Source organism: Eulemur rufifrons, chromosome 7 (genome assembly GCF_041146395.1).
Source record: "Eulemur rufifrons isolate Redbay chromosome 7, OSU_ERuf_1, whole genome shotgun sequence".
NCBI lineage: Eukaryota > Metazoa > Chordata > Mammalia > Primates > Lemuridae > Eulemur > Eulemur rufifrons.
Genome location: NC_090989.1, coordinates 108,617,758 through 108,645,753, shown reverse-complemented (window position 1 = coordinate 108,645,753; position 27,996 = coordinate 108,617,758). Strand labels below are relative to the sequence as shown.

The following is a 27,996-nucleotide window of genomic DNA, read 5'->3' as shown; positions in this document are numbered from 1 at the left end:
GGATTATTAACAGAGGTTATTGGTCTCCATGGCAAAATGACTGAACGATTGCTCTGAACGTAATCTCATTTATGGGGTGCAAAAAAAAAGACTTCACGTCAGGGAGAATGTATAAATGTCCATCGCTGCTATATTTGAGAGGCTGAAGCTCCTCCAAGGACACAGTTCTTAGAAGTTTGGTTCTCAGCCTCAAAATACTGATTGAATTGGGGACAATTACTAGGACGCTCTGGCCACAAAGCTCGAAGAGACTCTGTGAAGGAGGCAGTGAGGAGCCTTTGTTCGCTGACCTGTCTTCTACCACCCCAGCATGTGCACAGGGGCCTGTGCCAAGTGCCTGGGGGGCACCCTCATTCCCCTTGCCGTGTTTGGCTTCCTGGCTAACATCCTGTTATTTTTCCCTGGAGGAAAAGTGATAGACAACAACGACCACCTGTCTGATGAGATCTGGTATTTCGGAGGAATATTAGGAAGCGGGGTCTTGGTAAGTAGGGAAGCCTTAAAATCTCCCTAAAGGAGATCCCTCCAACCTTTTTTAAATTGGGTACTTATTGAACAGGAAGATATTTAGTTGGTAACAGAAGCCCAAGCGTTGCATAATGAGAAGTGGGTGCTTTAATTTATTTCCCCTCTCCATTAGGATCTGACAAGGACATGTTAACTAAATCTACTAAGTAATTAATCCCCACGCTCGAGCTGGCAATTCTCATGGGTCATTTGAGTCCCATGAACCAAACCGAAGGCAACATAATTTCTTTATACCAACAAGATGGTTCCAAAAAGAATTTTTTTAAACAAAAAACAATGCTTTCTAGCCAATTATTGACTTAAAGCCACCGAGAGCAGCAGATGTCAATGGAGTCCTCTTCTACTCTCACACTAATGATTTCTTTATCTCTTGTTTCCAAGGGTTTGGAACCTCCACTTGAGAAAGAGAGAGGGAGAGAGAGAGAGACAGAGAGAGAGAGACTCACTTTTCATGACAGTTGAGGATAAGTTTCTTATCCTTGTCCTAACCTCCTATCTAAATGGAAACTCAGGGTGACCAGATCTTAAAATCTTGCCTCACTGAAGCTAAAGCCAATCAGGCCAATGGAACCTAAGTACTCGATAACACTGCTTCTACCCCGCCGGCCACGTTCTGCTACTTTTGCCGTGCCCTTTGAGCCTCCAAGTCCCGCACAGTAGATGGGGCTCCTCACACAGCCAGGCAGGCTCTGGCCTCCCTTCACCTCCCAGACCCACGCTGAGGTGCTTCTCTTGCCGGCAGATGATCTTCCCTGCGCTGGTGTTCTTGGGCCTGAAGAACAATGACTGCTGTGGGTGCTGTGGCAACGAGAGCTGTGGGAAGCGATTCGCGGTGAGTTTCCATGGGGGGCAGCTCCAGAATTACTCCAGGGTGCACTGTCTGCTTGGGCTGGGCATCATGAGGGTGGGGACGAGTGACCAGCCCCAGCTAGGACTGTGGGGGCAGCTGGTACAGGGATAAAGCTGTGATTCTTCCTGCTAGTGCAAAATAACAATAATCATGATTTTTAAAAATAGCACAGCCCTCATACTTATAGGATAAGAATACTGGTTTAGGTTTTACAAACAGGGGGGACGTCAGAGCTGGAAGCCAGAGTGGCTCCATGCACAGAAAGCCGTCTCAGAAGGCAGAGACGGGCTGTGGCTTTCCCGTTACTACTGACAGGCTGGGAGAACTTGAGCAGTCATTTCTGTTCTCTGATCCTGCATCACTTCATCTGTAATGAGGATAAAAGATAGTACAAAAGATAAAAGATAGTAACCTCCCCTTCCCAACTGTCCCCTAAATTCCTCATCCACACCGCTCTCGTGTTCACTGTCTCTGAGACCCAGCACCTCCCTACTTTCACCTGGATTCTGCTTCAGGACTTCTGTTTCCTCTCGTTTTATGTGGCCGTCCGTCTTTTAGTAGGAGAGCCAGAGAGACTAGGCATCCACATTCCAGGGGCAATGGAAGGAATGCGGGGACATGGGTTGGGTCCCATTCCTGCAACTGGCAAGTCACCGTACTGCTCTGCCTCACTTTGCTCTTCTGTAAATGAGAAAGTTGGACTAGATAAGAATTTCTCAAGGATGGAGCAAGCTCTGGTGGTGCACAGATGTGCTGTATCTTCCAGGAGCGTAGAATGTTACTCCTGCTCAATTCCCCTTCAATCCTTTTGAGTCTATCAAGAACAATATCTTATTTTAATGGAAATAAGTCCTTACTATTTCTAACCCTTCATAATCGCCCTTTATAACAAAGGGAGAACAACTTTCAGGCTCCAGGAATGCAAGCAACATTATTTCACTAAACTTCAGTAATACTGTGTCTGCTAATGATTCTAGTTATTCATTCATAATATAGTGATAGAAATAATAAAATAGAGAGTTAACAAAGGAAAAATGTGAAGAGTTCAGGTATATTGACGTGGCAAAAATGAAGCATGGCAGAACTGGAATTACTGGTCTGGATGACGAGTAAAGCCAGCTCCTGCTCTCACCTGGGGGGAGGGGAGATTCAATTGTCCATCTAAGAGACTCACAGAACCCCAGTAATGAACTAGACATGCATACTTTAATTTCTTTAAAGGGAAAGGTACATCTATCCATTCTGAAACAGAATCATTTTAACATTTCTTTCTCACCATTATTAGTTCATTTATTCAATCAAAAAATATCTATCGAGCACAGATGAAGGTCTGAGGCCAGAGCACTGTGCCTACATTACAGTTTTCTGTGTGAGTCCCAAGATCATTCAAAGAGAATATACCACCCTGAGTCCCCAGTAAGCATTGATAATTGTTATTTTAGCATTTAAAATCTTCATTTACAAAGAGATGTAGAAAATATCCACAATTTATTTGATATAATTATATAATATATGGGCCAGGCACGGTGGCTCACGCCTGTAACCTAGCACTCTGGGAGGCCGACGCAGGCGGATTGTTTGAGCTCAGGAGTTCGAGACCAGCCTGAGCAAGAGCAAGACTTCATCTCTACTAAAAATAGAAAGAAATTACATGGACAGCTAAAAATATATATAGAAAAATTAGCTGAGCATGGTGGCACATGCCTGTAGTCCCAGCTACTCGGGAGGCTGAGGCAGGAGGATTGCTTGAGCCCAGGAGTTTGAGGTTGCTGTGAGCTAGGCTAACGCCACGGCACTCACTCTAGCCTGGGCAACAGAGTGAGACTCTGTCTCAAAAAATAATAATTATAATTATATAATAGGTTATGTATATATTTTTATATAATTAATTATAAAAGAAAGGTAGAAATTTATAACTCATTTTTCACCTTGAAATATAACCCTATTATGCCTTGTTAACTTTTGAGGGATAATTAGAGATGAGAGTTTGAGAAAAAATTAGCAATTAAGAAACTTGAATAAAAAGGAAGAAGAGTCATTACTTAGAAATCTAACATTTCATTCCTGGTGCTGAGTTGAAGGCTAAAGACTGAGCAGTATAAAAGAAGGGATTTTTTGTTTGTTTGATTTTCTGTTTCGGTTTATATATAATTACAGTGAAATGTGAAATAGCATTTAAAGTATTATGCAAAATTTATTTTTTTAATTAGACTTAAGTGAAGTCCAAGATGAAGGAAGAAAAGTCATGTTTTTACAAGCACAGTTGAGTCAATAGGATCTGCAATGTTTGGTCTGCCCGATACAAGTTGTCTGTTGGGGTTCCATTACTAACCCTCTAGGTGGGATCTGCCGTGGCACGACTTGAGGATAACTCCTCCAAATGACCAACCAACTGTCCCAATGATCGGGCAGCATCCGTGAAAGGACCAGCTGTGCCAGACTGTAAACCGAGGCCCCCAGCCAGGGCTGCCCTGGACCAGAGTCGACCACATGCTGTGTAGCCAGCAGAAGGATTGCTCGGTTTCATTTGCTTGTTTTTCAATCAGCTGCCAACTTTTAAAAATTGAAAGATAGCACATAAAGTATCTAGATATCTGACTTCTTTTTCAAAAAATAAAAAATTAGCCTGGCACCTCTAGGCCTGCATTTTGGCAAAGTAGCAGCCTGCCTGGCTGAGCTCTGGGGGGCCACTCTGGCTGCTCTACTCACTCAGGGTCCCTGCCACACCCTAAGGCCATTGAGTCCATGCCTCCTGCTTCAGACTCATGTTTCCTTAATGTTTTGAGGCTTTGGAGCACCAAGCAATAATCATTTTTTTAAAGTGAGGTATTTACATTTTGTCAGACAAGAAGAAAAAAGCTACAACATAATTCAGTGGGAATTATAATGCTGAAGAGCTGAATTATTTTTCCAAATGCTCATGGCATTCCCGGCAAGGTATTTTGGGCGCACTGGGTTCCCTGGAGAATCACGTAGGAGTCCTGCCGGTAGAACGGCCTGTGAGGAAGACCAAGACTGAGCTGGGGGCTGCTGGGCTGAATCCTGCTGCCCTCCCCATAGCCTTATTCTGTCATTTGTTTCCTGGCCTCTCTCGCCCTCTCTTCTCTGCATTACTATGTCTTTCTGGAACATTCCCCAGAAGCCAACTGCCCCATTCTCTTCCCTTTCCTTGGTAGTAAAACCAGGAAGTAAGAGAAGGAGAAGCAGGATGCAGTGGCTGCAGAGATAAAGCGAGACAATGCGCTGGAAAGAATCTGGGATCACCTGATTCGTGGTTTCACGGTGAAGCTGAGAAAATGAAGGCAGGCTTTCCTCCAAGGCAGAAGGGAGTGAAGCTCAGCCCCAGGGATCTGCCCTCTTTCAAATAAATTAGGCTAAAAGAGAGCCAGGAAAAGCGAGCCCTGGGGCAAAAACAGTGAGAGTACTTTCAAGGTGGGCTTTGAAAACCCCACCATGGGTTTGTTTCCAGGTCACAAACCCTTCCCCTTAAGCAAGAGAGTCTCCGTGGCCTCTTGGCACCTGTCTGTGGCTGGTCTGCATTTCCTGCCTGCCCTCTAATCCTTTTTCAAAAAATGGATCTCTCAGAGCCCAGGGGGACAGCTAATTAATCTTATCAACTCATATAATGTTAAGTCCGTGCTTTAATAAGAGCCTTTTGGAGACCTTGGATTTGACTCAAAGGAGTGCCTTTAATGATGAGGCAAAAGGTTAGATTGATGAGATATTTGGGGGCAGCCAAGCATGTCAGCATCCATAAAGCATGTCGGGTAGATCAAGGCCCACCCCACCCACAGGCAGGGCCAGGTGGCTGACCTGCCGGTTTTGAAGAAAGATCTTGGTCGCGTCCTACACCAGTCTGTGTGCTCTACAGGCCCACGTCTTCCCATGCCTGGCTAACCAGTGCCCCCCAGGGGTGCCTCCTGAGTGAGCACTTCTGGGGACTCCCTTCTGCTCTTCCTGGTCCTAGAAGCCAAAAGCATCCCTAATCTACCTCTTCATTCCTCAGAGTGACAGCCAGTTTGAGCAGGATTAAAGAAAAGCAATTCTTTGGAAAGAATGGATTATCTTGAAAGAAGAAATTAAAGTATGGAATTATATTTATCCACTAAATATTTTCTATGCTTCAAAATCCTCTGCTATCACACGGATCGTGGCAGTTGCTACCTCTCATGAGGACGTTGCAAAGACTGCGGGGAGCTGTTGCAGGCATTCGTGTGGGGGAGGGGAGGGAAATACCAACTAAGTGCCTGCAGTATTGAGGACACACAGATCCTCGATAAATACTTGTGGGATGAATGAAGTAAATGAACACGTAAGAGGGATTTCGGGGGATTTCCATACTGTATCAGGCTCAGTCCTCACAATAACCCTTTGAGTTAAGTATGAAACTCCTATTGTTTTATAAATGAGGAAACAGAGGCTCATGTAAGCTAAGTTTCTGGCTGCCGCACCCTCTCCCCCACTTCCCAAGCCTAGCTGAGGCAGAAAACACAGGATATTAATGTTTTAGAAGAAAAAAAGACTTCAGGTAATCTCTATGCGTGTCTGAGAATGTTTGCTAAGGAAGAATGCCCATGCTCACCAGACATGCTTTGGCCAGCATAAGCATCTACGTGACCCAGGACACATCACGGGCGGTGACAGAGCTGGGATCAGATGCCACCTGTCTGCCTGAGAGCCCTATAGAGAGGGAGGTCTTCAAGCTGGCAAATAGTGAATTAGAGGATATCTGATTACAGGGCCTTCCTATCTTCCCTTTCAAGGGAAGCATTTGCAGCACGTGCTATAAACATATTTCTTTGACAATGTGAACAGAACGTGTGCTGAGCAGCCATGAGGGAATTTGCCTGTTTACTTCCCCACACCTCCCAGAGTTATGCTCGCGGCATTGGTGGGAAGTAAGAGTGTGTGAGGATATGATAACAAAAATACTACAATATAATAATGACATTTATCAAATGCCTATTAATGTCACGGGAAATTAGGCAAATCGCGTGCATAGGCAAAAAATATTTCTGGGTGTCCTATCAGTGAAGTACTTGGCATTCTCTAGTAGCCTACCACACCTGGGATTATCTGATTTTCTAGAGTTGTGTACCTTTGATTCCCTATTTACTGCTGATTACTTTTTCTTACATATTGTGAGCTCTGTGAGGCAGGTAATTTTTATTGAGGCTTACTGTACAGAATATGCACTGGAGGCAAAAAAAATTAGTTTACCAAGGTCCTGAGGGAGGAACCAGACTCGGACCGAGATCCATCTGCCTGTAACGATGCCTTCGACCACAACAGTAGCATCTCTCTTTGCTATTTTTTCCCTTAGACTAGGTAGAGCATGCCCATAATGCAAAAACTACAGGAGAAGTCTCCCATTTCTGTCTCCAAAGTCTGCCAATTCCCCTCCTCAGAGGTCCCTACTATTCCCAATTACTGTCTCCTTCCAGAGATATCCCAGGCCTTTTGCCCATTTACTTTAAATAGCATCATTTATGGAGTGTCTACTCTCTAACGTGTTCAACTTGATCTCAATAACTTTTATTTTAAGATAAGAAATTTTTTATCATGAAACCCATGATAAATTGAAATTATTCCATGTTGATTTTAAGGTGGATTGTATTTCCTTTCTAAAATTTTTTTATTTTTAATTATTATGGGTACATAATACTTGTATATCTTTATAGGGTACATGTGATGTTTTGATACAGGCATACAATGTGAATTAATCAAATCAGGGTAGTTGAGGTATCCAATACCTCAGGCATTTAAGATTTCTTGGTATTAGGAACACTCCAATTTCACTGTTTTAGTTATTTAAAGTATACCCTAACTTACTGTTGATTATTATAAGACGCTTTGCTGTGCTATCAAATATTGTTCATTCTACCTAACTATATTTTGGCACCCATTAATCATCCCCACTTTATCACCTCCTCCCCACTACCCTTCCCAGCCTCTGGTAACCATCATTCTACTCTCTGTCTCCATGAGATCAATTGTTTTTAATTTAGCTCCCACATATGAGTGAGAACATGAGAGATTTGTCTTTCTGTGCTTGGCTTATTTCACTTAACATAATGTTCTCCAGTTCCATCCATATTGTTTCAAATGGCAAGATTTCATTCAGGATTTCATTCTTTTGCTATATAATGTTCCATCATGTATATGTATCATGATTTCTTTAACCATGCACCTGTTGACAGACACTTAGGTTGATACCATAGCTTGGTTATTGTGAATAGTACTGCAATAAACATGGGAATGCAAATATCTTTTCTATATACTGAATTCCTATCCTTTGGATATATACCCAGCAGTGGGATTGCTCTATTTTTAGTTTTTTGAGGAACCTCCATACTGTCTTCCATAGTGGTCGCACTAATTTACATCCCACCAACAATATACAAGTGTTCCCTTTCTTGACATCCTCGCCAGCATTCATTATTGCCTGTCTTTTTGATAAAAGCTGTTTTAACTGGGGTGAGATGACATTTCATTATAGTTTTGATTTACATTTCTCTGATGACTAATGATGTTGAGAATTTTTTCATGTGCCTGTTGGACATTGAGAAATGTCTATTCAGATCCTTTGCCCATTTTTTAATCAGATTATTTGATTTTTTCCTATTGAGTTGTTGGAGCTCCTTATATATTCTAGTTATTAATACCTTGTCAGATGGGTAGTTTGCAAATTTTTTCTCCCATTCTGTGGGTTGTCTCTTCTCTTTGTTGATTGTTTCTTTTGCTGTGAAGAAGCTTTTTAGCTTAATGTGATCCCACTTGTCCAATTTTGCTTTGTTTGCCTGTGCTTTGGTGGTATTACTCAAGAAGTCCTTGCCTGGACTAATGTCCTGAAGCATTTACCCAATGTTTTGTTTTTGTAGTTTCTTAGTTTCAGGTCTTAGATTTAAGTCTTTAATCTATTTTGATTTTATTTTTGTATATGGTGAGAGATAAGGGTCTAGTTTCATTTTTCTGCATATGGATATCCAGTTTTCCCAACACCATTTATTGAAGATACTATCCTTTCCCCACTGTAGGTTCTTGGCACCTTTGTCAAAGATAAGTTCACTATAGATGTGTGGATTTATTTCTTGGTTCTCCATACTGTTCCATTGGTCTATGTGTCTGTTTTAATGCCAGTACTATGCTGTTTTGGTTACTATAGCTCTGTAGTATAATTTGAAGTCAGGTAATGTGATTTCTCCAGTTTTGTTGTTTTTGCTTAGGATGGCTTTAGTTATTCTGGGTCTTTTTTGATTCCATATAAATTTTAGTATTATTTCTTCTATTTCTATAAAGAATGTCATTGGTATTTTGATGGGGATTGCATTGAGTCTGTAGATTGCTTTGGGTAGTATAGACATTTTGACAGTATTGATTCTTTCAACCCATGAGCATGGAATATTTTTCCATTTTTTTGTGTCCTCTTCAATTTCTTTCATCAATGCTCTGTAGTTTGCATTGTAGAGATCTTTCACTTCTTTGGTTAAGTTTATTCCTAGTTATTTTATTTTATTTGTAGCTATTGTAAATGAGATTAGTTTCTTGGTTTCTTTTTCAGATTGTTTGCTGTTGGCATATAGAAATGCTACTGATTTTTGTATGTTGATTTTATATCCTGCAACTTTACTGAATTAGTTTATCAGTTCTAATAGTTTTTTAGTGGAGTCCTTAGTTGTCTCTAGATATAAGATCATATTATCTGCAAACAAGGATAATTTGACTTCTTCTTTTTCAATTTGGATACTCTTTATTTCTTTCTCCTGTCTCATTGCTCTAGTTGGACTTTCAGCACTATGTTGAATAACAGTGGTAAAAGTGGGCATCCTTGTCTTCTTCTACCTCTTACAAAAAAGGCTTTCAGTTTTTCCCTATTCAGTATGATACTAGCTGTGGGTCTGTCACATAAAGCTTTTATCATGTTCAGGTAAGTTCCTTCTATACTCAATTTTTAAAATCATGAATGGATGTTGAATTTTATTTAATACTTTTTCAGCATCAGTTGAAATGATCATATGTTGGTTTTTGTCCTTCATTCTGTTGATATGATGTATCACATTAATTGACTTACATATGTTGAACCATCCTTGCATCCCTGAGATGAATCCCATTTGATCATGATGAATAACTTTTTAATGTGTTGTTGAATTCAGTTTGCTACTATTTTTTTGAGGGTTTTTGCATCTGTGTTCATCAGAGATATTGGCCTACAGTTTTTGTTTGTTTGTTTGTTTTTATTTTTTCTCTCTGGTTTTGGTATCAGGTTGATACAGGCCTTGTAGAATGAGTTTGGATATCTCCTCTTCCTTGATTTTTTTTTGTAATATCGTAGTTTCAGTAGGATTGGTATTAGTTCTTCTTTGAATGCTTGGTAGAATTCAGCAGTGAAGCCATCGGGTCCTGGGATTTTCTTTGATGGGAGACTTTTTATTACTGCTTCTATCTCATTACTTGTTATTGGTCTGTTCACATTTTGGATTTCTTCTTGGTTCAATCTTGGTAGGTTGTACATGTCTAGGAATTTATCCATGTCTTCCAGCTTTTCCAATTTATTGGTATATAGTTGCTCATAGTAGTCTCCAGTGATCCTTTGGATTTCAGCAGTACCAGTTGTAATGTCTCCTTTTCATCTCTGATTTTATTTATTTGAGTCTTCTCTCTTTTTTTCTTAGTCTGGCTAAAAGTGTGTCAATTTTGTTTACCTTTTTAAAAAATCAACTTTTTGTTTCATTGATTTTTTATTTTTTATTTTATTTCAATGTCTTTATTTCTGCTCTGATCTTTATTATTTCTTTTCTTCTGTTAATTTTGGGTTTGGTTTGCTCTTGTTTTCCCAGTGCTTTGCAATGCACTGTTTGGTTGTTTAATTGAAGCTTTTCTATTTTTTTGATGTAGGCACTTATTGCTATAAACTTTCCTCTTATTACTGCTTTTTCTGTATTCTACAGGTTTTGATATGCTGTATTTTCATTTTCATTTGTTTTGAGAAATTTTTTAATTTGCTTCTTAATCTCTTCATTGACCTACTGGTCATTCAGGAGCATATTGTTTAATTTTCATGTATTGCATATTTTCCAATGTTCCTCTTGTTGCTGATTTCTAATTTTATTCCATTGTGGTCAGAGAAATTACTTGGTGTGATCTCAATTTTTTTGAATTTTTTAAGACTTGTTTTTTTGGCCTAACATGTGGTCTATCCTTGAGAATGACCCATGAGATGAGCAGAAGAATGTATATACTGCCGCTATTGGATGAAACATTTTGTAAATATCTATTAGGTCCATTTGGTCTATAGTGCAGATTAAGTCCAATGTTTCTTTATATTAATGATCCCACAATTGTAAATGCTAAGTATACTTATTTTAGACTGCTCTTTAAAAGGTTTGTTAACTATAGTATCCAGAACTAGGAATTGTGGGGTCAACCTTTTTAGAATCGTTGATAAATTTGTGTTAAGAAAAAAATTTTAACAAATCTGTCATCTAATATTGATTGGGTTGTTTCTGACTAATGTCTTCTCAATGCAGTACTAAAATTAAATTATTTGAGGAAATACCCTATTCCCTGATAGATGAAATAAGAACTCAACTCTAAGGCAATTCCCCCACTTCTGAGGAATAATTTGAGAGCTAATAATATTCCTTATATTCCCGTATACATAGTATATCCTCTTCTCAGAAATTCACACATTAGCATATCATAAATATTGTGCTCTTAAAATGCATCAGGAATGAAACCTATTTACATATTCCAGTAATTATTCGACTACACATTCTTTGGAAAAGAGATTGCCTGTTCTAACATGAGAAATTGACCAAAATTTCCATGTACTTCTGATCTAGGTTGAATTCATAAGTGTTCTTGGTGGTAAGAGTGGATTTAAGATACCCTAAAGACATAAAAAAAAAAAAAAAAAAAAAAAAACAGGGAAAAATCTAAAAAGAGAATACTATGAAACCTTATTTGTTGAAAACATCCAACAAGTAGTTATCCAGTGCCTTTGATAAGGTAGGAAGAAGAAAAATCATACAGACTGTAGTAGGGATGGAACAATGTCCCAACTATCTTCAAATAAGTCATTGCCCATGACTTCAAGGAGCTTGTGCACTGTTTGGAGAAGACACCCTTAAAAAGCTTTTCACTCATGTGTTAGAGGCACTGTGCTGTGCTAGAAGTCATACAAATCCAGAGGACAGGGGGTGGGATATATGAAGGAGAAAACGGTCCATTCTGCAAGGATGTCAGACAAGCCTTCATAAGGCATGTGAAGCTAGAGCTCAGTATTGAAAAGTTACATCAAAAATACATTTATATATGATATGAAAATGAATACCAGCTAAAGTGGAACTCCATTATTAAGTACATTCCAATCTCCCAGGCAAATCAGGTACTCTCCACCCCCTAACCCCACTCCACCCCAAATATATACTGCAATAATATTGTTAATAATAAACAAAAGGGGAAGGAAAAGTAGCTGACATTTAACTTAGATTATCATATCTAATTTTCACAATAGACCTTTAAGGTAGGCTCCATCATACCCGCTTTATAGATGAGAAAACGAAGATTTTGAGGATATATTCATTATACAGAGTCATTACACAGAGAAAAGTAGCAAAGCTGAGATTTGAGCCTGGGTCTGCTGACTTTTAAACCCTTGTGCTTTGTCACCAAAGTAATAAAGGTAATCATTTTCCACCTCCACTTCCAAAATTATAAATGTTTCCATATTCCTCTCTAATTACTTAGAATGGACATTGCAAAAGTTCTTAACATCTCTGGGCCTAAGTTTTTTCATCTGTAAGAGGGTGTTAGCCTGGACAGGCTCCAGGATTGCTTCTGCCTTTCGTAATTCTTTTTTGTATGTATAATTGAAAAAGGAAACTGGTCTAATCGTTTTACTAATTAATCTCTGTCATATAAAAATATTTAGAAGAACTGGAATTGCTGGGATTGTTTAATCCAAAGAAGAGAAAACGCTCAGAGCGTGGAAGGGTGGAGTGGTGTCAAGATGATCTTCAGATATTTTAAAGGCTGCTGCCAAATGGAACAGAGGTTGGACTTAATCTTTTTGGCCTCGAGGAATGTGACTAGGACCAATGAGGAGACATTCTAGACTTCTATTACTTCTCACAAGCAGAACCCGCCTGCCATGTGAGACACCACAGTGACAGCCTCAGCAGGATAATTGGACCAGAAACTTTCAAGTTTACTGCCAAACCTAAGATTCTTTGATTCAATTATAGATTGGCCTTACATGTTAGCCCATGGAGAAGATTTTATCCTTAACAAGATTAAAAAGGCTTGGTTCAAAGGTATCAAACCATAACCAGCACCTCAGTCATCAATGAATAGGTGAAAAAGACAAGGAAATGGGTGAAGAAGGGAACATGAGACACCAAAATTCATTCTAGAAGACCCCACAGGCCCCACCTACTGTAAAGCCCGGCTCCTACCCCGTAACTTCCCTGTAGTCACCATTCACCATATTGAACAGGCTGGTTAGGTTTGCTGAATGTAACCTCTGGACCACCTGAAAAACTTGGCTGTCTCTCTCCTCTTTCAGATGTTCACCTCCACAATATTTGCTGTGATCGGATTCTTGGGTGCTGGATATTCCTTTGTCATCTCAGCCGTCTCAATCAACAAGGGTCCTAAATGTCTTAATGACAATAGTACGTGGGGATACCCCTTCAACGACGGGTAAGGCTACACCCTGCAATGCCCAAGTGTCACCACCAGGGGCGCAGGCAGGTAAAACAGTCACGGAGAGAGGCTGCACAGCGTCCTGTCATCTTCCTTACACAGGCCTCAGGCTTGCCGCTCCTCTGAGGCAGCGCTGGAGTTGCGGAGCGGAGCACGGTTGCACAGGGCCTCACCTGTAATTGCTCTTTTGACAGACAGCAGGAGAAATAACAGAAAGAGGATGCCTCAGTTGGCCTGAGGGAAGGAGGAGTTTGTGGTGTCACTACTTGCATCCAAATATTTTTTAGCAGCAATGCAAGGCAATTAGTAATATTAATAAACAGAATAGTGGCTTCATTACAAATCTTACAATAGAAAACAAGAATGATTACTCACTAACTGGGGTCAAAGGCTGTGACTAACGCCCGGAATTGCCTATAATTAAACAATGTTTTAAGGTGCAAATTTACAGAAAATCGCATTGAAAACATTGCAGGTTCTTCATGTTAATGTTACTAGAACTCATTAAAATAACATGTCATATGTTCATGGTACTTTGTAGGTTGTAAATAACTTTTTCTCCCACAAATTTGTAATTTAATCTCCTTAGCAACCCCAAGAGGTAGTTACTCTCTCCAAGGCAGGCTTAATCAGTTTAATTTGCTCAAAGTCACACAGTTAGTTGAGGGCAGAGCCAGGGCTCAAACTCAGGTGTTCTGAATTCAAGTCTTCCCTTTCATATTACACATCCTTCTGCCCTGCACTGGCCAGGACTGCACTGCCAGTCCAATAGCCAGTAGCCAGATGCACTATTTAAACTTAAATTCATTTAAAGGAAATAAAGTTAGAAATTCAATTCCTCAGTCACACTAGCTACATTTCAGGTACTCAGTGGCCACATACGGCTTGTAGCCACTGTACTGAATAGTGCAGATATAGGACATTTCCATCATTGCAGACAGTTGTGTTAGACAGAGCTGCACTAGACTTTAACCTCCAAGAAGGCTTGGACCATTTCTGTTTTGTTAACTATCTCTGCCCCCCTACCTAGCACAGTGACTGGCACATCCTAGGGGGGAAGGAAATATGATTATTGGGTCTTTCTGCCCATGATGGATGGGTCCATGCCCCTCAAAATATGTAGAACGTCAATATAGTAACTGGAATCCCTATTATTAATGTACCATAAGATTCTAAAGAACCTCAAGAGCCAGCTTCAGATTGGGGAGGTAGAGGGTCCTAGTTCTGTTGTGTTGTGGGTCTTGGTTTGTTCAGAGATGTCACATGAGATATCCCCACCCCATTCTCATAGTTAAACAGTACGAGGTCTCTAACATCCGCATAGCATATGCAGCGATTCCCAAACCTATTTATTAATAGTTTACTGTGGAAAGCCTTCTTATCTTGCAGAGGACTGTTGGGGCTATACTGCCATGGTGGTGGTTTGCTTGAGCATAGAATTCAGACACCAGAAGGCCAAGCCATCACTTGAGATTCTTGCCCTGTAGCTCACTCTCTCCACCTAGGGGTGTGTCCATGAAACTACAGATGATGTTTTGTGAAAAGGACCCTTCTCCTATTAATCCCATCAACAGCATCAATGCAGCTGTAAACATATTTTTCTTTTTATTCTGTTATGTGAATAATACTACCCTCAATGAACTTAAAATCATTTAGACTAAATCTATGCCTAAAACAAAGAAGAGAGAACGGAAACTCAGCGGATGCGGAGGAACAGTCCAAAGCAGTACAAAGGTCTCCTGTAAACTGACTTGAGCTCCCTCCCCTGGCACACCCACACCCCGTGTGGGAGGTGGCGGTACCGAGGCCCAAGGTCAGGAGTGACCACTGGCCTGTGGGCCACCACAGGAAGTGGCAACATGGGGGAAGGACAGGAAACCACGTCTCAAAGCACTCTGTCTGTCCTTCTGGAGAAGCAAGTTTTTATTCACGTCACAGCCATTTATTGTGCATTGCTCTATGACAGATGCCTTCACATGTTATTGCATCTACTCCTCACAACAGCACCTAACCCATCCACTAACAGGCATCGGACTGTAAAGATTTTATAATGAAGACAGAATAGAGTAAACCTTGCACGCAAGCAGCAACCTTTCCGAATTCTCTCCCTATCTGCTGTTCACTGTATACCTTTGGTAATTATATGAAGGGAAAGTGATTGGAATACCTAGACATCTGCACAGTGGCTTCTAACTACAATGTGACCAAAAATTACTGTATAGAAATATATTAAAAATCATATAATCATATATACCACAGTTTCCAGGTGATTTATGAAATATTTAAGAATGATTTTGACTACTCATGTTTGTCTTGGTCTGTTTTCTGTTGCTTATAACAGAATACTGAAGCTAGGTAATTTATTAATATAAAGAAAAGGAATTTCTTTCTTACAGTTAGGGAGGCTCAGAAGTCCAAGGTCGAGAGGCTGCATCTGGTGAGGGCCTTCCTGCTGATGGCAACTCTCGGTGGAGTCCAAGGCGATGCAGCACATCCCATGGTGGGGGCTGAGTGTGCTTGATTAAGTCTCTCTTCCTCTTCTTATAAAGCCATCTGTCACACTCCTATGAAAACCCATCAATCCATTAACCTATTAATGCATTCATGAGGACAGAACCCTCATCACCCAATTAGCTCTTAAATGCTCCACTTCTCAATACTGCCACATTGGGGATTAAGTTTCAACACGAGTTTTGGAGGGGCCAGATATTTAAACCACAGCAATGATTTTCCCCCTCATGCTCTAACTTTAGAATTTAATCCCACATCAGATGTAAGGCCAGTCTCTGTGCAAGGTGTGAAATATGCCACGGCAGCTACGGGAAGGGCATTTGGGGGCACAGGCCCAGGTGGAGTGTGTCTCGCTCCATCCCCTTTGCCACCTGGCAGGCTCTCAGCAGCTTTCCACTGTCTCCTGGCATCCTGTTTCCCCGTCTTCTGAGACAGGAACTCACATTCCTTTTTGATCTTATCTCCCACTGCAAGCTCCAAACCTTCCTTCTGCCTGCAGGAGCTCATCTTGAGTTTCTCACAGCAATAATTGAACCTTCTTTTGCTTTGTGTTTTCCAGTTAACTTACAACATTTCATGCAATTCTTACAAAAAAGTTTGGGAGACTCTTAACTCTCCTTCAGAGTAAGATAGCTGATGTCCAGAGAGGACAAGTGACTTGCCCAAAGAAGTACAGTTTCTTAAAAACTGAAGCTCAAATCCAAGTTTTCTGACTCTAAGTTACAGCACTTTTTCTAGAATACAATTTATATTGATTTATACTATCTCATTTTCTTTTTTTTTTTTTTTTTTTTTGAGACACAGCAGTTATGGCCTCACCATAACTCACAGCAACCGCTAACTCCTGGGCTCAAGCCATCCTCCTGGCTCAGCCTCCTGAGTAGCTGGGACGATTCGCACGCACCACCATGCCCAGCTAATTTTTTTCTATTTTTTGAGTAAAGATGGGATCTCACTCTTGCTCAGGCTGGTTTGAACTCCTGATCTCAAGCCATCCTCCTGCCTTGGCCTCCCAGAGTGCTAGGATTACCAGCGTGAGCCACCGCTCCTGGCCACTGTCTGCTTTTTGCCTAGACTCCCTTCTGGCAAAGCTCCTGGGCCTCTGTCTCCTATTCTTTTTCACTATACTGTGGAGTCTTCTTATCCATCAGCTCCCAGAGTGCAGGGACATAGCATTGTTGTTGTAGCCATGAGCCTGAGAGATACACAGTCACTTAGAGAGTAGAAAGGACCAGCCACTTGTATGAGCCCAAACAGGAAGACTGAAGACAGTTGTCACCTTTCCTTATCACTAAAGAATAGCAGCAGTGGAGGCAGCTACTTGGCTGCTTCTCCTTCTTGTTTTTCTTCCTCTTCCTCCTCCTCCTCTTCCTCCTTCTCCTTTTTCTTCCCAGTGATTAAATGTTAAGTGTTTTTATATACATTATATCACTTAATATTCCTCATAAATTGGAGAAGAATTTTTATGCCTAGAGGAAAAAAGTTAAGTTCAAAAAGAGTAATTTTCCCAGGGCTTCACAGCTAGTAATTTATAGAAGGAAAAATGTTTTTAAATACATTTTGTCAGTACCCTACTCTGTGCTGAAGCCAGTCCTAAATGTGGCACAAAGGATAGACAAAGTTCCTGCCCCGGTGAGCACATGGGTTCCGGTGACAACACAGACCAGGTCCTCACAACACGGAAGGTGATGAAATGGAGGAGTGCAAGCGCGGGCTGGTTTGCAGGATGAGCAGAAGTTTGCCTTGCAGAGAGGGAGGGGAAGCACATTTTGGGCTCAAGGAATGTCAGGACACTATGCGGCCTGAAGTTCAGGGTGACTGTCAGGGAGAGTAGCAGAAGGGGCCACCACACAACGGGCTGTGACTGAGAGGCAGGCTGGACCCTCCAGGCCATCAGGGGCACAGCAGAGGACTTCAAGCAGGACACGGCATGGCCACTTTGGACTTCTAGAACAGCAATGCTAGCGACAGGAAGGGTGAACAAAAGGGCTCAGTAACTGGAAAGAGAGACAAGAGGAAGGTTGGAGCTGTAATCTAGGCAAGATAATGAGCACTGAGCACCTCCAAGGCAGTGGAATTAGGACTCTCTGAAAGCGACAAATTTCAGATACAGTTTGAGATGGAATCATGGGGATTAGGGGTGAGGAGAAAAGGGGAAGGTTATCAAGGTGGACTCTGAGATTTCCAACTTGGGATGCCAAATCCAGGGCTGTAGGATTTAGCACTGTTTTCCCCAGAAATGTTTTTTGGTGATAATATCAAGGAAGCAAAGACAGTTAACTTTTTCTGTCATGAGAACCACATTAAAGAAGCATCCTAGAAGGAAAAAGAAACCTGGGATATTTTGAGATACACCCTCTGGGCTTTCTTTGCGGTAGGACCTCCTCCCATCCAAGGTCTTCCTTTCTGAGACAATTGGCCACCTTACATTGACCCTGAGCTGCTGAAAGGGAAGCAGCTGACACAGGCCGTGGGGACAGCCACGGGAGGGAAAGCTAGAGGAAGAGCCAAGGACGTTCAGCTGGGGGAGAAGGACATAGCCACGCATGGCACCCCCAGGTCAGGCTGCAGCCCTCCCCGTTCCCTGGGAAAGAGTTGAGCAGCGAGAAGAGCACTCTCAAAGCAGTAGCTCAGACCCCAAGACACCTGCACTGAATACAATTAAATATTCTGCCTGGACTTTCAGTTAAGACTATCTGCATTTGCACTTCAAAGATTACTTATTAGCTTGTGCTCATATTCCCAAGAGCTAAAAGCCACATGGTTAGGATGAGGTTGGATTGCACCACCTGATCTCAGCTCTCATGAAGCAGAAGCACTTCACAAATGTTAGGGACTAGCTTTGCCTTTGGCTGACTTAGGGTCCAGTCACACCTCTGTCATGTAGCAGAGGTATGATCTTGGGCGATGCACTCATCTCTCAGGCTCTTCATCTGTGAAATGGGGATGACAGCAGCATCTATCTCACAGGTTTAGGTGAGAATAAAATAACATGACGTACGTACAGCAATCAGCACAGTTCCTGCCACGTACCACTTGATAAAATTCAGCCTTATTTTCCTTTTATGGCTATAACTCATTGCTGTGAATGGAATTCATTATTATGCATTAGAACTTTTTAAAATGTTATGCTTTTATAATAATAATTTGCAACTTAATTTTAATCCTTTCAAGGCACAAATAAGGTTCAAAGAGAATAATCTCTTTATCATCGTATAGGCAAACCTTGACTGACATACTATTGTAGATGTATTCTGTAAATCGAATTTCATAAATAAATCATATTTCAAATATAGTAAGGGAATAGAACTACTCCCATAGAGGGTGTTTGTATAATGGGTTGGGGCACTAGCTTTGGAGTCAGACAGACCTAAGATCAAATCCAGGAACTTCCATTTATTAGCCTTAACTTCTTAATCTATAAAATGGGTATATGTTCATTCATTCTGTGAATGTTTACTGAAGGGCTACTCTGTGCCAGGCATTGTTCAAGTAAAGTACCACCTCTTTGCAGCATTAGGAAAGATGACCTAAAGCAGCTAGCTCAGTGCCTGGCCCACCGTCAGGGCCCAGTAAATGATAGCTGCTGCTATTTATGGAACACTCCCTGTGCTGGAACTGGGGACAGAGATGGGGGGACATGGTCTCTGCCTTTATGAGTTTATAGTTCTGAAGAGAAGACAAATCAATGGACAGACGATGACAGCACAGGGTCCTAGAGGCTCCGTACAAGAGGGAAACACAGAGTGCTGGGGAGCACAGAAGGGTATTAAACTCAGGCCAAGAGTAAGAGGAGCATCGTGGAGCTTTTCCCGAAGGAGGTGGCATCTGAATTAGCCACAAAAAAAAAAAAAAAAAAAAAAATGGGCCAGGCAAAGCATTCGGGCTCCCCTTGTTCCTTTCCTTAGCTGCCTTCACTGCTGGAGAGAAGGGAGTTCCATGAAATGCATGCCTTCCTACCCACTTGTGGATGGGATTACTGCAGCTCAGGTGGGAATTCCCTTCATAATAATTGAATGCTTTAAAACATCAGTTAAGTGGCTTTAAACTGCCTCCGCTCTCCCTGACTCATAGACTATGGAAACATGTTTAGCTACCAGGTCCGTGAAAAATTTAGGTCCCCTCTCACCCCAGGGCTGGGGAGTTAGACACAACAATCAAACTGCACGTGCAAACAGCCTTTCTCTGCCAGGATCTCTGAGACTGTCAGAACCTCAGCACGGCTACCTGTGGTGGTTCGTGAGGCTGCAGCAGGACTAGGACTGAGAGGATTTTTCCGGGCGTCCAAATTCAATTCTTACTTCCAAGTCTCCCTCAATAAGCGTTTCACCAGTCTCACCACCAGGTGGTGCTGTCACCCCACTACTGCACAAACTCTCCAGCAGAGGTCTGAACTCGGGATTGACAAGTACTTCACCTTAGGATCTTTTCTTTATAAATTGTGCCTGGAAAATATTGTATTTTTATAACCTCTTATAATCACCAAGTTTTAAAAATGTAAGGATAGAAAGGATTACGTGGAAAAACGCAGAATAGAAAGATGGTGTTTGATGTTTAAAAAAAAAGGCTTTTTCCCAATGGGCAACAGGTTTGCCACGAGAACACAGATATCATGAAAATCACCCCTAAATCAAAGCCAGAGTGGGAAAGAAGGCTCATATCAACATCATTGTGATTGGACGTGTAGCTTGGGGCAAGTCTACCACTACTGGCTATCTAATCTACAAATGTGGTGGGATCAACAAAAGAACTATTGAAAAATTTGAGGAGGCTGCTGAGAAGGGAAAGGGCTCCTTCCAGGGTGCCTGGGTCTTGGATAACTGAAAGCTGTGCGTGAGCGTGGTATCACCACTGATATTTCTCTGTGGCTCTTTGAGGACAGACAATATCACATGACCATTGGTGATGCCCCAGGACACTGAGACTTTATCAAAAACACGATTACAGGCACATCTCGGGCCGACTGAGCTGTCCTGATTGCTGCTGCCGGTGGTGGTGAATTTGATGCTGGTATCCCTAAGGATGGGCAGACCTGTGAGCGTGCCCTGCTGGCTTACGCACCGTGTACACAACAGCTAATTGTTGGCGTTAACAAAATGGATTCCCTTGAACCACCCTATGGTCAGCAGAGGTATGAGAAATCATTAAGGAAGTAACATCTACATTAAGAAGATTGGCTACAGCCCTGACTCCGTAGCATTTGTGCCAATTTCTGGTTGGAATGGTGGTGACATACCAGAGCCAAGTGCTAACAAGCCTTGGCTCAGGGATAGAAAGTTACCTATACAGATGGCAACGCCGGTGGATCCATAAAGGCTGACACTCTGGATTGCCTCCTGCCACCAACTCGTCCAACCAACAAGCCCTCTCATCTGCCCGCAACGTTGTTGGTGTTGGTGTTCTCCCTGTGGGCTGGGTGGAGACTGGTGTTCTCAAACCCCGCGTGGAGTCACCTTCGCTCCAGTCTGTGTTACAACTCAAGTACAGTCTGTTGAAATGCACCATGAAGCTTTGTGTGAAGCTCTTCCTGGGGACAATATGGGCTTCAATGTCAAGAACGTGTTTGTCAAAAATGTTTGTCGTGATGTTACTGTTGGCAGCAAAAATGACCTGCCAATGGAAGCAGCTGGCCTCACTACTCAGGTGACTATCCTGAGCCGTCCAGGCCACATCAGTGCTTGTTATGCCCCTGCACTGGACTGTCACATGGCAAGTTTGCTGAGCTGAAGGCAAAGGCTGATCGCCATTCTGGTAAGAAGCTGGAAGATGGCCCTAAATTCTGGAAATGTGGTGATGCTGCCCACGTTGATATGGTTCCCGGCAAGCCCACGTGTATTGAGAGCTCCTGGGACTGTCCTCCTCTGGGTCGTTTTTCTGTGTGTGACACGAGACAGACAGTTGCTGCGAGTGTCATCAAAGCAGTGGACAAGAAGGCTGCCGGAGCTGGCAAGGCCACCAAGTCTGCCCAGAGAACTCGGAAGGCCGAGTGAACGCTATCCCTGACGCCCGCCACCCCAGACAAAATGAGCAGTGGAAGAACGGTCTCGGGACTCTTGGTCTCAATTTGCCATTTCAGTTTAGTAGTAAAAAAACCCGTTAATGATAACAATGCATCACAAAGCCTGCAGAAAGAAAGGAGAATGTTTGTGGACCATTTCGGATTTTTTTCATGGGGGCAGTTTTAAGTTACCGGGTTTTAAAATCAGTACTTTTTAATAGGAACAACTGGACCAAAAATCTGTCACAGAATTTTGAGACCCATTAAAACAAAATTTAATAAGAAAAAAAGTACTGAAAATAACAATCTTATGCAACTACAGATAAGGCGTATCTCAGTGAATTCTCGCGATTGTGAAGTGAGCCCTATTTATAGATGAAGAAACTGATGCTAAAGAAGGATAGGAACTTGTATGGAACACACAGCTGGTAAGAGGAACACTTGGATTCAAACCCAGGTTCATCTGAATCCAAAATACCGGACTCTTTCTGTTAGACTAGACTGCTTAGATTAAGTAAAATAATGACAATACTAACATTTGTTGAGTACTTACTATATGCTAGGCACCGATTTAAGCACTTTACTCGTATTAAGTCATGTAATCCTCACAATAACCCTATGCTGTGGTAGGTAATGTTACTCCCATTTTACAGATAAGTACACAAGTCACACAGCTAGCAAGCTGCTAGTACCTGTGCTTTTACAGAAAGGTGAATCGACACTATAAACAATGTTTTATTTTTAAATCAAGAGCAAAATGCTTATTCCCTCCTTTATGATAAAGGCCATTATACATATCCAAAAGCAATAAGATGAACATTAATTCAGTAGCCAGATGGAGAGTTTCTCACTGAAGCTCTGAAAGGATGGAGGAAAAGGAAAGGAAAAGGGAGAGACCAATTTGTGGCTTCAAGAAATGCGAGAAGGGGCCGGGCGCGGTGGCTCACGCCTGTAATCCTAGCACTCTGGGAGGCCGAGGTGGGCGGATCGTTTGAGCTCAGGAGTTCGAGACCAGCCTGAGCAAGAGCGAGACCCCATCTCTACTAAAAATAGAAAGAAATTATATGGACAGCTAAAAATATATATGGAAAAAAATTAGCCGGGCATGGTGGTGCATGCCTGTAGTCCCAGCTACTCGGGAGGCTGAGGCAGTAGGATCGCTTGAGCCCAGGAGTTTGAGGTTGCTGTGAGCTAGGCTGACGCCACGGCACTCACTCTAGCCGGGGCAACAGAGTGAGACTCTGTCTCAAAAAAAAAAAAAAAAGAAATGCGAGAAGGAATTGTAATAATCCACAAGATGTTACCCCCTTTCCTCTCATTTTTGTTTCAAAGATACCACACTTCACATCTCTCCTTCAAGGCACAGCACCCTTTTATCATGAACTAACTCTCTCTATGTGTAATAAAATATAAATATATTGCCATTTCTCCTAATTCAAAGTTTATGTAAAATGTGTAGTAAGACAGCAGATTGTTTCTCCCTTTTGAGGAAAATTCATTACATCTTTTTGTTTGTGAAATTCCTACATGTTAACAAAAATAAAGTTGACACAAATTCACAATTTGGTTAAAATTAGGCCTTAAAAAAATCAGGTTCTTCGCTTTAGCTATATGACACAATTGTACTTTGCGTGGCTTCGGGTAGACTTGACAGATAATTTGTCAACAGTTGAAATGGTCTCTAATGACAATAGCTAGGGCAAAGGCCATGAACATTTGTGAAATTCTATTCCTGGTGTGTCATCATTTTTCTGGCCCTAGCATAGGTAGTGAATTTACCCATCCTCTCGGGCAGCTCACAAAAAAATTGCTGTACCACTTAGTAGCTGTGTGACCTGGGAGCAAGTCATTTAATCTCTCTGTGCTTCAAATTCCATATCTGTGAAGTGGAAAAAAAGGATCATAGGAAAAAATGATTTTTTCATGAGGAAAAAATGAGTGAATATGTGTGAAGTGATTAGAATAGGGTCTGTCATGTAGGATGTACGCCATAAAAAATGGTAGAGTTTTTTTTCTTTTGTTATTACAGGGTATTTTTTCATAGAGCTTGTTTTGAATGGAAAGTATTGCACAAGAAGAGTTGTTACGGTAACTTTGTAGTCTACACACAGAATTGCATGCTTTTTAACAAATGTCTCCTTTCTCCTCCATGTCACCAACAGGGATTATCTCAATGACCAAGACTTATGGAGCAAGTGCCAAGAGCCCGCTGATGTGGTTCCCTGGAATCTGACCCTCTTCTCCATCCTGCTGGTCATAGGAGGAATCCAGATGGTTCTCTGTGCCATCCAGGTGGTCAATGGCCTCCTGGGGACCCTCTGTGGAGACTGCCAGTGTTGTGGCTGCTGTGGGGTAAGTAAAGACCTTTGTTGTCTCTTCTCAGCATGAGGGAGGCCAAGTCAGGCCACCAGCACTAATGCGATGAGGGGGTGGAGAGTGTGGCCTGCTGCAAACCAGGCCAGGCTGGGAACTCCATCAGCTCCTGGAGACAGTGATGTTGCATTACTGGAACCTAGAAGTTCTGCTTTCTGAGCACGGTAATACGCCCAGGCTGAAGTTGGCCACGATGTTCAGTCTCACGTCCAATTGACCACAGTCCTGGAGACAAAGTACTCCATCTACGTATAAAAGTTTACAACGATGTTTATATGAAGATCCACAGAAAGTGAGCATTTGTCTTGTAGGCCTATTGTCAGTAAGAATATGTCATGGTCTGGCCTGCAGTGTTCTCACTTCCTCAGGTGGGTAGAACACAGCAATGCAAAACCTAGATTTAGATATGGTTTCTGATATTAAAAAAAGAGAAATGGTTCTCTCATGTGAGAAGACAAAAAGGAAATCACTCAAGCTTTTGTCTCTAAATAATATTGTAAAATACCAACAACAAAATATAAAAAATAAAAATAAACCTGTGGGTAGTAAGACAGTCTGATTATGCCAACTAATGACCAAAACAAATCAGGCAATCATTCACACACAGTTATTAGAAGCACAGACTGATGTAGAAGAAAAAAATTAAACAGAACTTGAGAGTTTTGTTAATTGAGGAATTATGTAAATATATGTAAATAAAAGTCTATCCACTTAATATAATATTATTGCAAAACTTCGAATGATTCAAATCATTTTATTTAAATTTTTAATAAGTATCGTATGCATACAGCTCAAAAATTAACTATGTGCTTGTGTGTACACACACAGAGAAAGATACAGTCAGCGGGAAAGTCTCTCTCCAACCTTTGTCTTCCATCTGCCTAGTTCCCTTCGGTCTCCTCACTTATCTAAGGTCACGTAATTTCTTACATAGCCTCTCAGAGTTTCTCTTTTTATTATTTTAGTCCCTCTATTTTAAAAGAATATTTCCCTCAAAACTTAATAATATTGAAAATCCTTATGACATAATGTTATTTGAAAAGAGTAGAATACAAAATTATATATCATATGCAATTATATAAATAATAAAAGCAAACACTGTGAATAGAAAAAAACCTAAAGCAAATCCAACCAAAATGTTAAATGATAGTTGTTTCTGCTTACAAAGACTGACTTTTTCCCCTCTATGTAGAGTACAGTAGTAAAAAAAAAATTTAGTAATCATATATTACTTTTAAAAAATAAAAATATAAAGAAAAATCCCTCAAATTAGCAGTAAAATGCATATGTTACAAATAAGTTTCACTGCCTACTGAATATTTGTTCTATAAATTTTCAATTCTATTGTAGTGTATGTACATGTTTTGGTCCTTAAACGTAATCAGGGCTGTCCAGATTCTTCTTGGCCTCTCTGTGCAGCGTCCCTTCCTTCTGGGTGTGGGGCAGGACCCTCTCTGGGGTGGGGATCTCATGACCTCCAGGCAAGCAAGACATCACCGTTCAGTGGCAAGAGCTGACCCACAGATGCTGCCTTCGCTAAAACTTAATTATTGATTAAATGATCTTATCTCACAAGCCCTGAAGTAATGCGGTGGAAGAAAGGGCTTCAGATCTGCCCATGCTTGGGCTCACTCACTGCAGTCCTTGGCCTGAACTGCTTACATGATCCAAAACAAATAATATCTTCCAAGGGATTCTCATATTTGAAACTGAAGTTTTAAAAAAAAAAAATTAGTAAATAAAACTACTGCCTACTACTGGTACTAAAAATAAATTAATTAAAAATAAAAATAATAAAAAATAAACATCATTGGGGGAAAGAAAACTACCAGTTAGTAATCCACCAAAATTATTTTTACAATAGCAGTTGAGAATATTGAACATTTAAATCTTGTAACTCACCCAAAATGAATTAATGTTGACTAGATAATAAATCAAAGCTTCAATTCCTATATATTTTAGCTGGGTGGTAAATTTTCTTGGCAAGATTTACTGAAAATACAGTTACTTTTTGAATTGATGAGAATAATTTGCTAGTAATGAATCTGAGGATTATCTGTCAATTTAAAAAACATACTCACAGGCTCCAGTAAGTTGACTCTTTTCAGTGAATTCAGCGAGTTCCGTTTCTTCCGACACCCTGCTTTGGTGATCTCAGGGCCTGAATCATTCAGCAGTCAAAAGACAGTGGCTGGACTCGTGGTTGTCAGCGCACAGGCACTGGGCGAATGTTCACCACTGCAGTTCTGTTTCTTTCCTTCCTTCCTCCCTCCCTCCCTCCGTCCATCCTTTCTCTCCTCTCTCTCTCTTTCTTTCTCCCTCTCTCTCATCCAATTTTTCATGTTTAAAACTTCAAATCTACATAGAAGTTGAAGGTACAGTACAATGACCACCCCTATACTTTAATCTTTGTTCACAAAATTGTTAATATTCACTCACCCCCTCTCTTTCTGAACCCTTGAAAAGTTAATTTTCAAACGTCATGAAATCTCACTACTACATATTTCCATGCACGGAGCGACAGTTTTTTAAAATCACCCTGCTGAGGATTTCTTTCTTGCTGGCAGCTTGCTTCTCATTCAGCTGGTCAGCGTACTTCCCCCAGCAGGACACCGGGAAGGACTTGGGCTCTCTGCCTCGTTCCCCAACTTACTAGCTGAGTGAGCCGAGCAAGCTGGCTAACTTCTCAGCCTCAGTTACCCCAACCTTGCCTAACTTACGGAGAAAGTGTGCCAATCAGTATCCGCCCATTCAGGCAGAAAGGCAGAAAGTCCTTATTGAGAGCTTTTTGAGCCTGGCACAGTCCTTAAATAGATGGGAACGTGCCTTAAAATACTAGCTAGGAGACCTGATTTGCATGTCAGCTGTGTGGTCTCAGCCAAGTCTGTTGCCCTCGATTGTTCCTTATCTGCAAACCGTGCTTATTAATACCTACCTGCTAAGGTTGCTGACTCGTGCCTAACACAGGGGGATAAATATGAATTCATTTCAACACTTAGAAAGCTTAGTAAATGGTGCTGATTGTTATTTACTAACAGTATGAAAATTAGTGAGATAGCATAGCTTCAAGGAAAATAATACAATCTCTGGGTTCAGCCTCCCCGGTTCAAATCCCTGCTCTTCTACTTATTAGTTGTGGCTTTCCACAAAGCACTTGATCTCTCAGCATCCCTTGCCAAAATAGTTTTTAATAATAAATGATGCAAAATGAAGCTTCAGTTCCTATAAACTCAACACAGGTAAGTGACACATTAAAGCTCTGAAACAAAGTCAGAGAAGAATAGAAAACATTCAAATAGGCAACCAATAAGGGCCAGGAGGAAGACAGGTGAGGGAGGGGAAGAAGGAAGGGAGAAGAATCTATTAAAAAAAAAAAAAGGAATGACATCATAATTGATTCACTTTTTCTACCTTCTAGGGAGATGGACCAGTTTAAACGTCTGTGATGAGCTGCTCTAACCCTACAGCATGAGGGAAGATACATTAAACTTATTCTTCTCTTTGCGGGGTTGTAAATTCCTATCTGTTTCCTAACTAGCAAAGCGTAGGGAGGGCAGAGTTATTCCTTCTTCTTTCTAGCCAGCTTTGCTTGAGTTAGAGTTTTGTCGCTTTCAAATAAAAAATAGGCCAGTTAACAAATTTGATTTATAAATCTTTCAAATTAGCTTCTTTTTAGAATTTAAGAAGAGGTTCAAAGCAAATTGGTCATGACTTTTTTCCTTAAAAGTGTAAAATGTATAAAGTCACATGTATTGTCACATTGCTTCTTTGTATACAAGGGTGTTTATTTACATAAAACATAATTTAAAGCAGGAAAATTCATTAAAAATGAGAAGCTAAGATCAACTTTTGTTTTCACAATTTATGGGGAAAAAGAATAACTGATTTATTATAACTATTTTTTACTTGATGACTTTTTTGCTAATTTGTTTGAGTTACTTGTGAGTAGTCCTTTGAGACTGTCATCATTTGCTAGGGTTTCCTGATGTACATTAAATTAAAAACTGGATTCAGAGGTAATATAACAAAG

General features: G+C 41.1%; 1 protein-coding gene and 1 pseudogene across 1 annotated transcript; both read left to right on the top strand.

Annotated features, from left to right (window-relative positions):
* The first annotated feature begins 33 nt into the window (after nucleotides 1-33).
* On the top strand, nucleotides 34-27,992 carry TM4SF4 (transmembrane 4 L six family member 4). Its single transcript, XM_069475353.1, has 5 exons — nucleotides 34-484; nucleotides 1,271-1,360; nucleotides 12,945-13,081; nucleotides 23,756-23,945; nucleotides 27,385-27,992. The coding sequence occupies exons 1-5, from the start codon at nucleotides 311-313 to the stop codon at nucleotides 27,400-27,402; spliced, it is 609 nt and encodes a 202-aa protein (XP_069331454.1). The 5' UTR covers nucleotides 34-310; the 3' UTR covers nucleotides 27,403-27,992.
* LOC138388023 (putative elongation factor 1-alpha-like 3) lies at nucleotides 20,357-21,729 on the top strand (annotated as a pseudogene).
* Nucleotides 27,993-27,996: the final 4 nt, after the last annotated feature.

What these genes read in the sequence shown, in the direction of transcription:
- TM4SF4 (XM_069475353.1), top strand. Translation starts at nt 311, where the DNA reads ATGTGCACAGGGGCCTGTGCCAAGTGCCTGGGGGGCACCCTCATTCCC. An exon ending in TATTAGGAAGCGGGGTCTTG is followed by an intron (nt 485 to 1,270) that starts GTAAGTAGGGAA and finishes TCTTGCCGGCAG; the next exon opens with ATGATCTTCCCTGCGCTGGT. An exon ending in GCTGTGGGAAGCGATTCGCG is followed by an intron (nt 1,361 to 12,944) that starts GTGAGTTTCCAT and finishes CTCCTCTTTCAG; the next exon opens with ATGTTCACCTCCACAATATT.